We start from the raw sequence: 16884 nt of genomic DNA on the forward strand, positions 1-16884 counted from the left end.
CACTGTTCCGCGACCAGGACGAAAACCACACTGTTCCTCCTGAATCCGAGGTTCGACTATCCGACGGACCCTCCTCTCCAGAACCCCCGAATAGACTTTTCCAGGGAGGCTGAGGAGTGTGATCCCTCTGTAGTTGGAACACACCCTCCAGTCCCCCTTCTTAAAGAGGAGGACCACCACCCCGGTCTGCCAATCCAGAGGCACTGTCCCTGATATCCATGTGATGTTGCAGAGACGTGTCAACCAAGACAGCCCTACAACATCCAGAGCCTTGAGGAACTCCGGGCGTATCTCATCCACCCCCGGGGCCCTGCCACCAAGGAGTTTTTTGACCACCTCGGTGACCTCAGTCCCAGAGATGGGGGAGCCCACCTCTGAGTTCCCAGGCTCTGCTTCATCATTGGAAGGCATGTAAATGGGATAGAGGAGGTCTTCGAAGTACTTCCCCCACCGACCCACAACGTCCCGAGTCGAGGTCAGCAGTGCACCATCCCCACCATATACAGTGTTGACACTGCACTGCTTCCCCTTCCTGAGACGCCGGACGGTGGACCAGAATCTCCTAGAAGCCGTCCGAAAGTCGTTCTCCATGGCCTCCCCAAACTCCTCCCATGCCCGAGTTTTTGCCTCAGCAACCACCGAAGCTGCCTTCCGCTTGGCCTGCCGGTACCTATTAGCTGCCTCCAGAGTCCCACAGGACAAAAGGGACCGGTAGGACTCCTTCTTCAGCTTGACGGTATCCCTCACCGCCGGTGTCCACCAACGGGTTTTGGGATTGCCGCCACAACAGGCACCGACCACCTTACGGCCACAGCTCCGGTCAGCCACCTCAACAATAGAGGCACGGAACATGGCCCATTCGGACTCAATGTCCCCCACCTCCCTCGGGACGTGGTCGAAGTTCTGCCGGAGGTGGGAGTTGAAGCTACTTCTGACAGGGGGCTCTGCCAGACGTTCCCAGCAGACCCTCACAACACGTTTGGGCCTACCAGGCCTGACCGGCATCCTCCCCCACCATCGAAGCCAACTCACCACCAGGTGGTGATCAGTTGATAGCTCCGCCCCTCTCTTCACCCGAGTGTCCAAGACATGTGGCCGCAAGTCCGATGACACGACCACAAAGTCGATCATCGAACTGAGGCCTAGGGTGTCCTGGTGCCAAGTGCACATATGAACACCCCTATGCTTGAACATGGTGTTCGTTATGGACAATCCGTGACGAGAACAGAAGTCCAATAACAAAACACCGCTTGGGTTCAGATCGGGGGGGGGGGCATTCCTCCCAATCACATCTTCGGGTGGAGGGATGGGTCCTAACTGTTGTTTGTGTGTATGCACCGAACAGCAGTTCGGAGTACCCACCCTTTTTGGAGTCCCTGGAGGGGGTGCTAGAAAAGTCAGAATATGCTTTTTAATTCTCAAGACAATGGGGTGTGTAACAAATAAGATGTTAGTTTGGATTGAATATTTGATTTGTAAGTCTAGCAGTGAAATCGGTCATTTAGACCTGAGCAGTGCTCTCCATTCCACATCTGAGTGTCTGCACTCTGTCATGTGTCCTATGTGCCCCTGTGTGTCTGCTGTGCCCTTGTATGCCCACTCCAGCCTGACCCCCCAAACTACTGAGATGTTCAGTCACTAATAAAGATGGACATTAAATGGTGATTTTGACACTCATGGACACCACAAGAAGGTGAAGTGCATTGAGGACATGTCAGTATTGAGCAGCCCACCACTACTTGTGACCCCCTGGAACTGGGATACGGTCAATAAAAAGTGAAAGACTCCGAGGTCTGTGAACATCGTTGGAAGAAATGACTTTCACCGCGGACAATGTAGACGTCTTAAATTAGAAGACAAATGTACAGTTTGTGTGTATAAAATCTGTGGAGGTGATGTGAGTTTGAAAGAATTCACCCCAAGTGTATGGAAACTTCTGACGTCAACTGTTTACAAACCCAAATTAGAAGAAGATGGGATGGGATGGAAAAGGCAAATAAAAAAGCAGAAAAGCGGTGATTCTTAAATGTACTTGGACTTTGATTTCATTGCAGACAGTATGAAGCCAAGATATGTCATGTTCTGTCTGATCAACTTCATTTCATTTGTTATTATACATCCATTCCTGCATTTCAGGCCTGCAACAGATTCAAAAAACAGTAGGGACGTGGGGGCAAATTAGGGCCAGTAATGACGTGAAATAATTAAATAATGATGGGATTTCAAACAGGGGATTGTAATCGTGATTTGTACCCACGAAAGGCTGAGTCTCTGAGGAGCAAAGATGGGCAGAGGATCTCCAGTTTGTCAACACACAAGTGGGAAAATGATTGAGATGTTTAAAAACAATGTTCATCAAAGAATTGATTGATTGATCAATTGATTGAATTATTTGTCTTATGAGTCCACATCCTTGATTTTTTATGTTTCTGCTGCTGTTTGCGTCCAAAGTTCCCCTTGGGATTCATAAAGTTTATCTAAATTAATTTAAGTTCCCTCTTTAAGATTTCTTGCATGACGTCCCAGTCAATGTGCCCTCACTTTGAAGGACAGCTTTGGGTCAGAGAGGACCAAACTGTCAACTGTAAAAGTGAGAAGTTTAAATGAGACCATCAATCAGGAGCTTCTCACACATAACAATTCAACATGGCAAAGCAGGCCTGGCTGTTTAGTCACTTGTTCGGGTCTTTGGTCTGACGTTGTCTTCCTCAGCTCACTCTTAGGCTCTTTGCCTTGACTCTTTTTGGCACAGGAGGTTTGGCACTGAAGCCCCCAACCCAGCATAATGGCACAGAGCTAATAAAGCCCCCCAGGGTGTCACAGAAGTTTCAGAATGTCCAACTCCAATACCTAGAAGGAGGATACAGGCTGCTTTGATTTTAAATAAAACAGCAGATCAGCCAAAGATGATGGGGTCGGCTTTGTGGCTCCTTATGTTGAATGGACGGTGTTGTTGTGTCAGCCACTAATATCCAGAGATGATCTGCTGGATGACAGCGTGAATAATGTCCACCTGCTTTATGAGTTTCAGCTAGAAATGTCATCTGGCAAGAGGAAATGTGGCTAATCAGATGTTTGCACATCGAGAAACTGCAGCAGGACTCAACAGCAAAAGAATCAGAGCAGGCATTGAGAAAAACCAAAGTGCTTAACGGAGTCATAATGAAAATCACCAGCAGTCACCGACTAGAAGATATGCCTTAAATCTCGATGTTAAAACTGCAAACAAACTAAAAATGGTATTTCTCTGAAGTGATCATCAATCCTATGAGTCCCCACAGTTAAGTTCTTGGAGGGTTGAATCCTCAGCCTCAGGCCACTGACTCAAAACCGTACAATAATTTAAAAGTGTAACGCCACAAAAATCTACACTCAAAACTTTTAACGTAGACAAAGAGAGATTTGTCAGGAGCTGATAATCAGATGACGTACCATCTCCGAAATCTAGACACTGAGCCATTAACGCGGTCAAATTGAGAATAAGCCTGAATTTATACTCACACACTGAAGATGATTAACAGTTGGATCTGCAATCTTAGATTCTGCCTCACGTGTGATGAAGGGTGTGAGGCCGAGCGTCGGTGATGTGGCACTTAATTCTAGGGAGGCAACAGTGCAACACGTCCTACCAACACAGTCAAGAAGGATAAAGCTACAAAATGGCAACATGACACACTTACAATTTAGCAATAAAACAGTTTATTAATTGTCAATTCATTATTAACACCACATGCTCATGTATTAATAATCTCTAATGTACAAGGCCTCCAAGAACTCCAAGTAAAGAAGCAGAAAAAATATTTAAAGCAAAACAAAATGTCAAAAACGTTCACATTGTAACAGGCCTGGCTCATCTTTGATTAACTCTGCTGGTTATCAGATGAAACGCAGAAAGCAAGCTGATGAAATGTCGGCTAACAGGAGCGCCGCAGAACAATCCCACCACTCAGGTGAGTCCTTCTGAATGAAGACAGACCAGGGAGGGCAGCTGGCTTTGTTCATGTCTTACAAGTCTGTCCTTCTCAGAGTGCCATCCACTTTGTGCTCCAGTTCCAAACTCTAAATGTGCTACGGGGTGCAGTGGGGTTGCCGATCTGGAAGTGGCACTCTATACAGGGCTGATGAATGGGTGCCATAAAAATCAACAAAAGTGATTGATCACAAATGCCACATTACGTGTTTGTGAGATCTTTGTGATGACATTACAGTTTCAGAACATGCTAACTGATAAATAACAGACTTATTCAGTGCATGGTCACAGATTTGAAATCAAAAACACATGAACTCTGAAGTCTGCATGCCACGGCTGTCCTCAAAAGTTCACTCAGGAGTGACTGACAGTTCTTCCCACCAATCAGCTTTCTTCTTTTGTTTTCAGTTGGTACCTGCCTTTTCTGTGCTGTCCTTTCTGATTTTGTCCCCGTCACCTCAGCCACTGAGTGTATTTCATCGATGTCACCTCCTAATTTTGTGGTTTCCACTTTTTATATTTTTCTGCCTTCTTGCATTTCATAGCCAATGTGTCCCTTTTAGATAAGTCCTTGTAAGAGTCAAGCTATACTTCACACACCACCCCAGGATATATACAGTGACATGCATTATATTTTTAGATTAATTTGTCAAATTAACAGCTGGGTCAGCAGAGATCCCTGTGTGCTTTCTGCTTTGTCTTCCCTTTTTCTCTTATATGTCAAACAATAAAATCAGTGGATTTGATTTGACTTCATTTTTTTATTACATTGAACTTTTTCAGTTATGTTCTGTGGTTGAAGTTGATATCACCACACAGCAGTGGTGGACCGTCAGGGCCTGCAAGGCCTTCTCTGCTGGCCTAAAAAAATATCTGAATCACAAACTGATGTTAATTATATTTTGTCCATGAATGCTTATTAAATAATTCCAAATAGTCTGTCTGCTTTCTTTCATAGCTTTTCCGATGCCTGTGCTGCTTCCAGACATGTATTTTCATATTAAAGCATTTAACCAATCACATTTCAGCCATCATTTGTTGCCAGGCAGGGTCAAAGTGAAAGAAGTCTGCCCGGAGGCCTTCACAATCCGTTCTGCAGGCCCTCTAACACAAAACAAATGTCGATTAAACCGTTGCTTCAACCAATCAGATTTTGAGTTGGATTCACTAGGGCCCTCTAGCAGGCGTACGGCAACGTCACCGTATTCAGACCCGTTGATTGGATAGGATGGTGTAATATAAAAATCTGAATGAGAGCATCATGGGGCAGCTGTACACATTGGTATGTTTGGCGGTGAGCATTCCCGTGTCCACTGCTTCTGTCGAGCGGACATTTTCAGCCCTAAAGCGAATTAAAACTTATGCCAGAAATACAACAGGGAAGGTTTGACTTTCAGCATTAGCTTCGATGGCGATAGAAAGGGACTTCGTGATGGAACTGAAGCGCACGGATAATCTGTACGACAGAGTAATTGAACTGTTTTTGAGGAAAGAGAGGAGGATGGATTTTGTTTACAAATAATCCGAATTTTTGGTGAGTAAAATGTTGCGATTTTCCTAAATAATATTGCAAGTTTATGAGTTATTATTGATGTTTTTTATGTGTGTCACGGGCTGTAGCTGCAGTAGAAAGGAACTTGTTCACCCCTGGTTTGTCTATTCAATAAAGGCATTAATTGTGGCTATAGGAGTTATCTATCTGTGATGCAACGGCTCTTTATATACTGTATTTCTGCATATTAAGATGGTTTTTATAACCATAAATTAGTTTCTGAGGGGCGGGTTGATTCAGACGGAGCACTACTGAAGGCCTAGGTGTGAAATGCACAGTCCGCCACTGCCACACAGTACTGTTGCTACCCCATTCTGTTGTCTGGTGTTTGTATTGTTCACCATCTTATGTCACAGCACTGGTGCAGAGATGATCAGTCCCTGTATGGTTGACGTATTGGCAGTACAGTTTCTGAGTCCTTTATTAAATCTTGCATGTTGCTGATGATGGCTGATACAGGAGGACCACTTTCAACATTCAGAACAGCTAAGAGGCTTACCACAAGTAGGCCAGTCATTTATGACTATGAAGACCAACGCTGTCTGAAAAGCGGTAACCACATTTAGGACAACAATGAGGTATTTTCTTTCACATATAATTTGTGTTGTATTCCAGTGTGAATTCATATGTGTCTCTGAGGTGACCTTACATCTACGATCTGTTTGCCACTTTCAGTGTTTTCTCCACTATTCTTATGTACTTATTAACTACATTAAACTGGAGTCCTTTACTCACTCAGAAGGTTTTTCTTTATTTTTTTTTGGTGGAGGAGCCAATGGAAATATCATTTGTAATTTCTGGGACAGGCTTTACTCCAATATGACTTTGTGTGTGTCTCTGAAAACTTTTTTTTTTTACCACATTCAGAACAGGTGTACTGCTTCTCTCCAGTGGGATCCTTCTGTGGCATCTAAGTGCGCTTTGACGTGAGAATCATTTGCCACATTCTGGACAGGAATAAGGTTTCTCTCCAGAGTTAATTCTTATGTGGACTTTAAGAGTCGTGCTGTCTGAGAAAACCTTGCCACCATCAGCTTTGTTTTTTACCAGAATGAATTATTTCATGTTTGTGAAGAGAACTGTTATATGAGAATCGCATTCCACATTCAGTACAAATGTAAGGCTTCTCTCCAGTATGACTTCTCCTATGATTATACAGAGAACTGAGGTTTGAGAATTGTTTGTCACACTCCAAGCAACTATGAGGTTTCTCTCCAGTGTGACATCTGATGTGACGCTGTAGGGAGCTTTGTTGTGAGAACTGCTTATCACATTCAGGAATCAGCTCAGCTGTCAGCTCTGAAGGTCATGTGACTGTGTGATCGTGTCACCCTTATTTTGCTCTTAATTCATTTAAATCTTAATTAGTTTTAGATATAATATTTACAGTTCTTTATTTCAGGTGTTTTATTCTTGTATTTTTACTTTATTCTTATTTCTTTTACACTGCACTGTATTCTTTTCTCCCCCTTTCCCATGTGTGTAATATGGCGGGTGTCCACTAGAGGGCGCCACTGCACTCCAGTCCCACCCCTCAGTCCTCCTATTAAAGTCTCCATTCGTCTGACTCTCTGATTGTTTCTCATTCTCTCCTTTCATGTTTCACTGCTCAGGATTTCACTGAATGCTTTCTACTTTTATCTTTTAGATTTCCTTTTTGTATAAATTGCTGTGTAATATTTAGAGCGGCCACAAGAGGCAGTAGTTTGGCGACTGACCAATCAGTGACCCCTTCTGTCCATTCGTTGTCTTTCTTATCTGCTTTTCAATTTCAGGTTTGTGGACAAGGTGGGCCAACTCTGGACGGGGTGCCAGTCCACTGCAAAGCCACACATGTGCACCCATGTCAAGTGTGTACCAACTGACCAAGAATTAATTTTTTGATGATGTTGGAGCTTTCAGGGTACCAAGAGTGACAAATCTGGGGACAAGGAGGAGGTGCAGTTTAAAGTTTAATGTGACATTAACTAAACACCAAACTCTGTCAGTATGGCCGACATCTGACTGACCGGTGAGTCCTCGTCTTCAGACATTCACAGTGAATTCATTCTGAAGTGAAGGACCCTTTGAGTGACCAATGGAGGGTCACAACATGTCTAGTGAGTGGACAACACTCCAGTCCCATCTGTCACTCTCTGCTCCTACATATAGTCACTATTCAAGAGCTCTCCATACTAAGTCTGTATAGCACCTTTCAGTTGTGCTGATCCAACAGGACCACATGCCTGTCCTACTTAACAGGTGACATTCAGTGACACTTGGGGGCCTCAGTAGTTGTTGGGGTGTCAGCCTGAAAGACATGTGGCTGTGAATCAACAGTGACCCCTGCTGGTCAGACTGGTATTGGTAGGTCTGAGGTGTCACCACCCCTCATTATGACACACACACCTGATTGGCTGCTCATACCCAATAATAATGGAGACCCTGACAGTCGCACTCGCCCCACATTCTCATCCACAAATTCAATCATAGAGGTGCTGCCCCCCAATCCACCCATCCTGTAAAATTAATTTCACCCCAAAATACAAAGACAAAGAGGACCTGAGCATGTGGGGACATCAAGTGACCGGTGGAGGGTACTGGTCAGTGGTCACATGATGTGAGATGGCTGATTGTTACACTGCAGTTAAAACCAGCATAAAACCCTGGATAGAGGGGCTCAGTGAAGGAGGTGTTGAACGTGTGCAGGAGGGTCATTGTGTGTGAGACGCTATAAAATGACAGAGAGCCAGCAGGCCAGTCCAGATACACACCTATTCTGGGGCTGTAGGGGGCGCTGATTACAGTCTGCTGCTTATTGTAACGCACAGAGTACTGGGAATCACAACTCCACAAACACCAGGACTTGTCATTGTATCCAAGGCCGCACTCCCAGCTCCCTCCTTTCCTGCTCAGTCCTTTATATGTGACTCCAATCTTAATGAAGTCTCCACTGCACTCCACCTCCCAGTAACAGCGAGTCCCAGTCAGAGTCTCTCTGCACAGAACTTGTTCCCAGATGTCAAATCTGTCAGGATGATCAGGATATTTGGCTTTTGTCCCCTCACATGTCACCTTCTTGTTCCCTTCAGACAGACGGAGGTCTCTGTGTGTCGTGTTGATGTCCAGTGTGATGGGACAGAAGTCTGAAAGGAGAGAAAAGAAAACGAGTGAGGAGATCTGGGAGTGTGTAACGGGACTGGGGGCGGATCACAACACAGACAATTAACAAGAACCAATCAGGAGCTGCGCTGATGAGACACTAATAGTAAAGAGTTCATCTGATTGGACAGAATCTGTGGGGATTTAAAATAAAATTCTGGAATCACAATAAATCTGAATCCCTTTTAATCTCCAGTACTTCATGTGCAGGAATCTGACTTGGTAGATTTGGAGCTCCTTATAACGGAACACAACATCACAGACAAATAACAGAAAGAGCTGAAGTTAAAAAGACAAACTTCACACCAAGTTGTAGAATAATCCAGTTATAAAGGAGATGTGCCGATAGTGATGTGCCAGTGTGAGTGCGTAGTGTGTATTCCCGTGTCACACACACATGTCCTCACACTGTACACACACACACCTTCACACAGTCTCTGACAGAACACATGAATACACACAGAAGGCGTCTAAGTCACTGCTGGGAGAGGCTGTCGCTCTGGCTAAGAAACTATGGAGGTGTCTGTTAGTTTGAGTTTGAATTGACTGAAGCGTTTGGGAGTTTGTGTGAAGAAGTGATGAGCTGCTGAGATGAGTCCGTGGTGGTCCTTATGACACGGTTAGTGACACGAGATGTCTACAGGTCTGCACAGATGAAGAGCACAGCAGACCTCACCACACGCTGTCATTTATTTATGGAATGTTCCGTTGGTGAGCCAAACCAGACACCAATGGAGAATGTGATTACACTTTCAATTATAGCTTTGTAAAACTGAATGGGGATTGGCTGTGAAATATTTAATTTCTTTATCTGGCGTAAGAAATCCAATCACTGCTGTGCCTTCTTAGTGATGTGGTGGTGTTCATGTCCCAGGTGAGAGTGTTTGTGATTGTTGTGCTCAGAGCTTTGCAGGAGTCCACCATATTGACTGCTGAATCATTCATTTCTAGTGTTAGAGGTTGTGACTGCTGTTTGTGAAAGTCAATGGCCATTTCCACTGTCTCGGGGGTTTTGAGCAGCAGGGTGTTGAAGCTCACCAAGACACAAGACGAGACCCCTCTTTTCTAGAAGATGTTTCATTGCTGTTAGTAATTAGACCAATAATGGTGGTGTCATCAGTGAACTTAATGATTTAACTGAAGCATCTGTGGACCTGCAGACATTGGGGTACATGGAGTAAAGTAGGGGGACCGTCCACAGCCTTGTGGGGCACCTGTGCTGATACAGAGACTTTCTGAGAGGTGGGAGTCCACACAAACGTATTGTTTCAGGTTTATCATAAAACTGTAAATCCATTTACAGATTGAAGGACTCAGTTCAGAGTGTAGAAGTTTACTTATCAACAGCGCAGGGCCAATGGTGTTAACAGCTGAGATGACGTCTGCAAACAGGATTCTGGCAGAAGTTCCTTTACAGTCCTGGTGCTCCACACAAAGTGAAGGCCCACGTTGTCCACAGATCTGTGTGCTCGATATGCAAACTGAAGAGGGTCGAGATCAGTAGCAGTGACAGACTTCAAATGGCTTAGAAGAATCTGTTCAAATATTTACATTAAAACTGATGTAAGAGCAATAGGCCTGTGATCACTGAGGCAGCTTATTTTATCACTTTTAGGAACAGAAACAGCAACAGAAGATTTAAAGCAATCAGGTCGAGTGAACTGAGCAAGAGACGAGTTAAAGATGTCTGTGAAGAGAGGAGCGAGCGGCCTGCACAGGTTTGATTGTGTCAGGTGAGACAGAGTCATGGTCGTCTGACTTCTTACACTTCTGTGTTGTGAACAACTTCCTGACGTTGTCGTATTCCTTCATAGAAAAGGGAGAAGAGGGGAGAGGCTTTGTGAAGAAGTGGCTGCTGATAAAACCACCTCAGAGCTGAAGGAGCCGAGGGGATGAAAGAACTCAGCAACTTGTTGGTCAAATCTGCCATAGAACTTGTAAAGTTTGTCATGGAGGGATAAGTCTGAGTGAGCATCAAGAGATGACTTTTAGGAATTAGTAACAGACTGAAGGCTTCTCCACACAGAGGAGCGACTGTCTGTGTGGTATAGTGGGTCCGCGGCTTCCGAAAAAAGTTGGGTTTTTAAATCAGTATAGCCGTGCCGTTCTCCGTGGGCGCGATTGCACGACCGCGGGGAGTTAATGAGGTGCGTGGAGCAAGTTGCACCTGCAGGTGTGTGTGCAGTTGTTCTTGTTTGCCTCATTGGCTTCCTGCGGTGTGTAATTAAGGCGCTGTGCTCACGGAGGTACGGGCTCGGGTGTGTGTATATATACAGGTGGACACCGAGGGGAATAAATGGTGGTAGAGAAATGGTGGAAGAGAAATGGAAGGATCGATAGAAAATGTTGACAATGGAGGTTAAATGACGGGAAATGGCAGTCTAGGTGGGAAGATCTGGCCACCTATAGTAGAGACAGAACGAGCTGGGGCCCCACTAAGGAGCGTTTGGCCGATGCGCTCTGGGGCTAGTTTGCCGAACTGAAAGCAAGTGAGTGGGGTGAGCAGGAGAGGTGTCCTCCCATTTAATCTGAGGAGCGACTACAGGTGCTCGAAAGATCACGGAAGGAGAGCCAACCTCGACGGTCTGGCAGTGACGTCCATTTGGAGGCCAAGACGGAGGTTGACTGAAGGAGCTCATGGCTGTTGGGTCTCCGCCGGCTGAGAGGGCAATGGGTGAGCCGGGGAGAGAGTGATGGAGGTGGGCCGGAGAATAACAAGGGAGTGAGAGACTGCATTTTTAATTTCTGTATTTTTCACCTCTGATTTTAAAGGATTTATTTATGGATGGTTTTAACCCCACTGGACACTTATTTTACGGATTTATTTATTGGAACTTTGAACACTGCGCTTTTGCATTTTTTTGTTTTGATTATTTTCAATAAAAGCACTTCAGCACTTTTTAAATATATCCCCTGGCTTAATGTGAGATTTGTCCCCATTTGTCAGTTCATCTCTGTGACATCATCGATGGTGTTGGGTTTAGGGAGAGAACCTGCATCGTCACAGTCTGCTCCACACTGAAGCTCCAGTTTATTTCTGTGTTTCCATTCAGTGTATCTGACTGCGTTGTTTAGCCGATTCCTGGCCAGTCTCTAGGTGTCCTTATCACCAGTTTTAGGGGCTTTTTCTTTCACCTGACAGAGATTCCTTAGATCTTTGGTGAGCCGCGGCTTTCCATTGTTATAAATCACAATTGATTTACTGGGAATGCAGACCACTTCACAGAAGCTGATATAAGATGTCACAGTGTCAGTCAGCTTATGAATGTTTTAAAAACGTCCCCATCTGTCCAGTCCAGACGGTCTTGTAATGCTTCACCTGACTCATCAGTCCATGAACTAATCGATTTCTTTACTAGTTTAACTGGTTTTAGCCTTTGTTTATAAGTGTGTAGTAACTGTAGCATAACGTGGTCAGAATAACCCAGCGGCGCGCGAGGTAAAGGCCGGTATGCATACTTCATGGTGCAGTAGCAGTCATCCAAAGTCTTCCTGTCCTTGGTGGGCCATTTAACAAGCTGTTTGTGTCGGGGTTGTCAATGGTGAGGTTTGTGTTATTAAAGTCACCATCACTGTAATCAGAGAGTTTCCTTGACTGTTCTTCAAACCACTGATGTAATCTGCCAACTTCTGGATGAGACCACTACTCCTCTCACTGCCCACTCGGTCCACTCTTCTTGAGCTCGACTTCTTTTCCCAACTGTAATTTCCAGATCCTCCCATAGATGTTGACTTGGATTCATTTTAGGGTGCATAGCGGACCACTTCAGCAGATTCCAATGTGATTTCCACCATATTTGGGTGGTCTTACTTGTAAGTTCTGGAGGATCCATGATGTGCACTTCAGACAGAGCTTTGTGACGATTGCTCCAGAATGTCTTGATGATATTCACATTTTATTGTGCCCTGCACAAATTCAGCACAGCAGCCCCCTAACATTAATGAGCCTCCTCCATGTTTCGTGTTTTTTCATTGAACACTCATTTTGTTTTCTGTGGACACAGAGCTGCTGTGACTTACTGTAAAGCTCTCGTTTAGTTTCATCAGTCCAAAGGATTTTCTCCAGCGCTGTGGCTTGTCAACATGTGTTTTAGAAAACTCCAGTCAGTTATTTATTTTATTTTTAGTCTGTCTTTCAGAAGTGGGGTCTTCTACCATGGAGCCCACTTTCATTAAGTAAGTGATGGAGCTACTTGAAGCTGTTGTACTTTGATCTTAGAGGTCAGCCTGAATCTGTCCTGATGTTTGCCTTGGTTCTTTATTCACCATTGAAGTTGTCTTTCTGTTCAATTGGGGTCCATTTTCCATCTGCAACAGCATTCAGTGTGTTTGCTACAGTCCAATAGACCTTAAACGTCTTGATGTTAGTTACTGAGGCCACAGGAACATGAAGCTCTTTGGAGATAGCCTTGTAGTCTTTACCTTAGCCATGCTTGGCTGTGACCTTCTTCATTTCCTCCTCTTCTCTTTTCCATGTCCAGTGTAATGCACTCAATGACTCAGGAAAGCTTTGTGAGGGCTGAGTGACTGAAGACCCCTGTGATTCTCATAGTGGACTGATTCTTACTCACTGATGTCTTTTAACATCTAATGGCTTACACAAAAATGTCCAGGCCATCTTCTTTTGGTTTAATTTCTACAATGTGTTAAGTCATGAATAAATAACCAAGTTTATTGACGAGTACTTTTGTCAGCTTTAACTTATTTCACATGAACTTGTGATTCTTATTTAATCCAGTGCTTTAGGCTGTGTCTGTATATCCATAAACTGTACATGTATATGTTAATGGTGGTGGATATTGTGTTTTTATGTGAAACACACAGAGCTGTTTTCATTTAATGCCATGTGATGTATATATGGAGTATTATTATCAATATTATAAAGGAATGACTGAAGTAGAAAAGCACCAGAAAGGAGGCACTGGAATACAGAAAGAGAAAACAGCAGGAAGTGCAAAGAAAAAATATAATAATAGAAAAAGGAAAAAGGACACTGGAGGTCAAACTATTGTTAGAGGTGGATATGGCGTAGTCGGCAGGATTTCTTTTTTTTTTTCCCATGAGTTCACTTGACAGTTAAGAGACTCAAGTCTAACAGACTGCTTTGGTGCTTCCCTGTCCTGAATCTAAATTTCCCATAATGCATCAGTCACAGAACCCCCATCAATTTCAGCTCATCAGTCACACCACAATCACAAAATTCTTTCTTCTGGCTACACTTTCATATCATAAGCCTGGCCTGAGATATTAAAAGTGAAATGATGATAAACACCATGAATTGACAGACTCACATTGTAAAAACTCCTCTCTGCTCTGAGGTTCAGGAGGCTGTAGGGTGAAGATTGGAGCTTCACGACCTGAAAATACAAAGAAAAGAGAAGAATGGAAAATGTTAAGATTAGGGCTGTCAGTAGATTGATTTCTTTAATTGTGTTTAATTGAACTTTGTTTATAAAATTAATCATGATTAGTCATGCATTACGGTGCATATTTTGCAAGGTTTATTGGTATCACTTTAGATTAGGTTTCCATAATCACCTGCATAATTAGAGTAACTAGGTGTTATTACCTCGTACTTACTGTGTAATGCTGTAGTTAACCACTTAATTGTAATTATCATTCCACAATTTATATGTATACCTCCTTAGAAAAATTGTGGAATAACAATTACAATTTAGTACTTAATTATAGTCATATACTAGATTACTCAGTAAGTACAAGATAATAACACCCAGTTACTCTGTAATTAAGCAGGTAATTACTTGGTAAGTATAGTGTAATTATGGAAAATCTAAAGTGATTCTGGTTTATTATTATATCTTGTGAAGTACATCATCAGATCAGCTATAAATATAATAAAGTCAGTATCGTGATATAGTGGAAACAATTCTCAGGGGATTTCAGAAATTCCATTTATTGTCAAAATTATGACAACTAACAGTATTCTGAACATGTCTTTAATGTTGCTCAGTGCCACTATCATCATTATTTAACCTTCTTAACCAGTTGCTAAGGCACACAAATTTGTTCACATTTTCAGATTCCAGAGTAGATCTCTTTTTGTGCACAATATGAAAAAGAAAGAAAGGAAGCTACACAATGCAGCATTGAATAGGAGCATCAAAGACTGATTTTGAAATTAAATAACAAACCACCTGAGTCACAACATCCTAATTGTATTGTCAGGTTGTAATCAAATAGTTTTGTATGTTTGTATTTATTAATATTTTGTTTCTATTTTATTAAGCAAATTACATTACTTAGCACAGCATTAAATTGCTTCTGTGGTTATTCATTTTGGGCATTTTGAATGCTTATAATTACAGGAGATGTAGAATGAATGTCTAGTAAAAGAAGGCTCTTTGTTATTGAGGCAACTGTTGTTACATTACAACTTTAGGTGCCACAACGTTCTCAGCCTTTTTAATATATGGTTTGAAGAAGTGATCACTTACATAAAATAACCCTAAAAGCAGCAATTAAAAATCTCAGGACCGGATCTCCTTGCAAATATCACACTTGGATATTTGGACTGGACTGTCAATACTGATTCTCTGTGCAAGAGAGGACAGAGCCGACTATACTTCCTTAGAAGACTGGTGTCCTTCAACATCTGCAATAAGATGCTGCAGATGTTCTATCAGACGGTTGTGGCGAGCACCCTCTTCTACGCGGTGGTGTGCTGGGGAGGCAGCATAAAGAAAAAGGACTCCTCACGCCTGGACAAACTGGTGAGGAAGGCAGGCTGTATTGTAGGCATGGAGCTGGACAGTTTGACATCCATGGCAGAGTGACGGGCGCTCAGCAGACTCCTGTCAATCATGGAGATTCCACTGCATCCACTGAACAGGATCATCTCCAGACAGAGGAGCAGCTTCAGCGACAGACTGCTGTCACTGTCCTGCTCCACTGACAGACTGAGGAGATCGTTCCTCCATCACACTATGTGACTCTTCAATTCCACCCGGGGGGGTAAACGTTAACATTATTCAATGTTATTGTCTGTTTTTACCTACATTTTTATTACTCTTTAATATTGTTTTTTTTTGTATTAGTATGCTGCTGCTGGAGTATGTGAATTTCCCCTTGGGATTAATAAAGTATCTATCTATCTATCTATCTATCTATCTATCTATCTATCTATCTATCTATCTATCTATCTATCTATCTATCTATCTATCTATCTATCTATCTATCTATCTATCTATCTATCTATCTATCTATCTATCTATCTATCTATCTATCTATCTATCTATCTATCTATCTATCCACTAGCAGTCGTCTGGAAGCTCATAACTCACCGGCACAGTTCCAGTAGTTTCTCCAGCCAGGTTTATTGAACTTTGCAGATGTTAACATGGTCAGCTCTTCATTGCTGTGTGCGTATACTATTTTGATTTTACACAGAGAGATGTCTGAAATGTTAGTTCTAAAATGAAAGTTTCCACCAAGAAGAATCACAGGTGTCTCTTCCATTGTTACATTAGCAACTTAATCCCACATGAATTGAGAAGTGCAAAAGCTCCTGACCGTGATGTGTATGGGATAAAACATTTGTATATAGCATATAAGGTAAAGTTCAGTTTAGGACATTGAGATGAGATGAGATGAGAGCAGGAGAGCAGATCAGTGCAGTTCAGATGACAAATTCTTAAACACTAATTACAAAGTAATGCAGTTAAAATAAAACAACAAAACATTCTGATCAAGTCTGCAAACAGAGCCCACCGGTGTGATGATGATGCGGTGACTCTGAGTCTGAGTTTTATTTACCCACACCTTGATCAGCAAGACAGATATGAGGGTCTCGATTGTGGACTTGACCTCTGCTTTAGACACCAACATCTCAGAGCTCCATGATAAGAAACGGACCGAGTTCAGCCTGCCCAGTCCAATCCACCATTGGATCTCAGACTTTCTTCCAGGTAGTAAACAGTGTCGGTGCAGTTGGGCGCACACATGTCTGACCTGTTAACCCTCGTCACCTCACTTTCTGTTTTCCTCTCCTGTGTTGTCAGTTGGCCACAGGTCAGCAGTTCTGGTCATGGACAGACATTGTTAGGATCTATTTATGTTCATCAGTGCAGAACTGCTTTAGCGTACTGATTTGTTTAAGCACACAGTATCATGATATGTAAACATTATATAGTTTGTAATTTATAAGATGATTACATCTTGCCTGAAGAAGGGGCCTGAGTTGCCTCGAAAGATTGCATACTGT

General features: G+C 43.0%; 5 protein-coding genes across 16 annotated transcripts in view; 3 read left to right on the plus strand and 2 right to left on the minus strand.

Moving 5' to 3' along the window:
- LOC114652512 (tripartite motif-containing protein 16-like) overlaps positions 1-16884 on the plus strand; it is a 979029-nt gene that overhangs the window by 771548 nt on the left and 190597 nt on the right. The gene's annotated exons all lie outside the window — the stretch shown is intronic.
- The window catches only part of LOC114641503 (tripartite motif-containing protein 16-like), a 1283323-nt gene that overhangs the window by 614918 nt on the left and 651521 nt on the right, over positions 1-16884 (minus strand). The window lies entirely within an intron of this gene.
- The window catches only part of LOC114652539 (tripartite motif-containing protein 16-like), an 837738-nt gene that overhangs the window by 289055 nt on the left and 531799 nt on the right, over positions 1-16884 (minus strand). The window contains exon 6 of one of the 2 annotated variants that reach the window (XM_051927874.1): positions 13955-14020. In XM_051927874.1, the coding sequence (XP_051783834.1) occupies positions 13955-14020 (66 nt within the window). Of the gene's footprint in view, positions 1-7854; positions 8064-13954; positions 14021-16884 lie in introns of those variants that run through there. The other variant, XM_051927875.1, reaches the window with a different exon arrangement.
- Positions 1-16884, plus strand: part of LOC114652524 (tripartite motif-containing protein 16-like) — a 538688-nt gene that overhangs the window by 155118 nt on the left and 366686 nt on the right. The window lies entirely within an intron of this gene.
- LOC114652414 (tripartite motif-containing protein 16-like) overlaps positions 1-16884 on the plus strand; it is a 1097043-nt gene that overhangs the window by 31478 nt on the left and 1048681 nt on the right. The window lies entirely within an intron of this gene.

This window comes from Erpetoichthys calabaricus, chromosome 5 (genome assembly GCF_900747795.2).
Source record: "Erpetoichthys calabaricus chromosome 5, fErpCal1.3, whole genome shotgun sequence".
Lineage (NCBI taxonomy): Eukaryota > Metazoa > Chordata > Cladistia > Polypteriformes > Polypteridae > Erpetoichthys > Erpetoichthys calabaricus.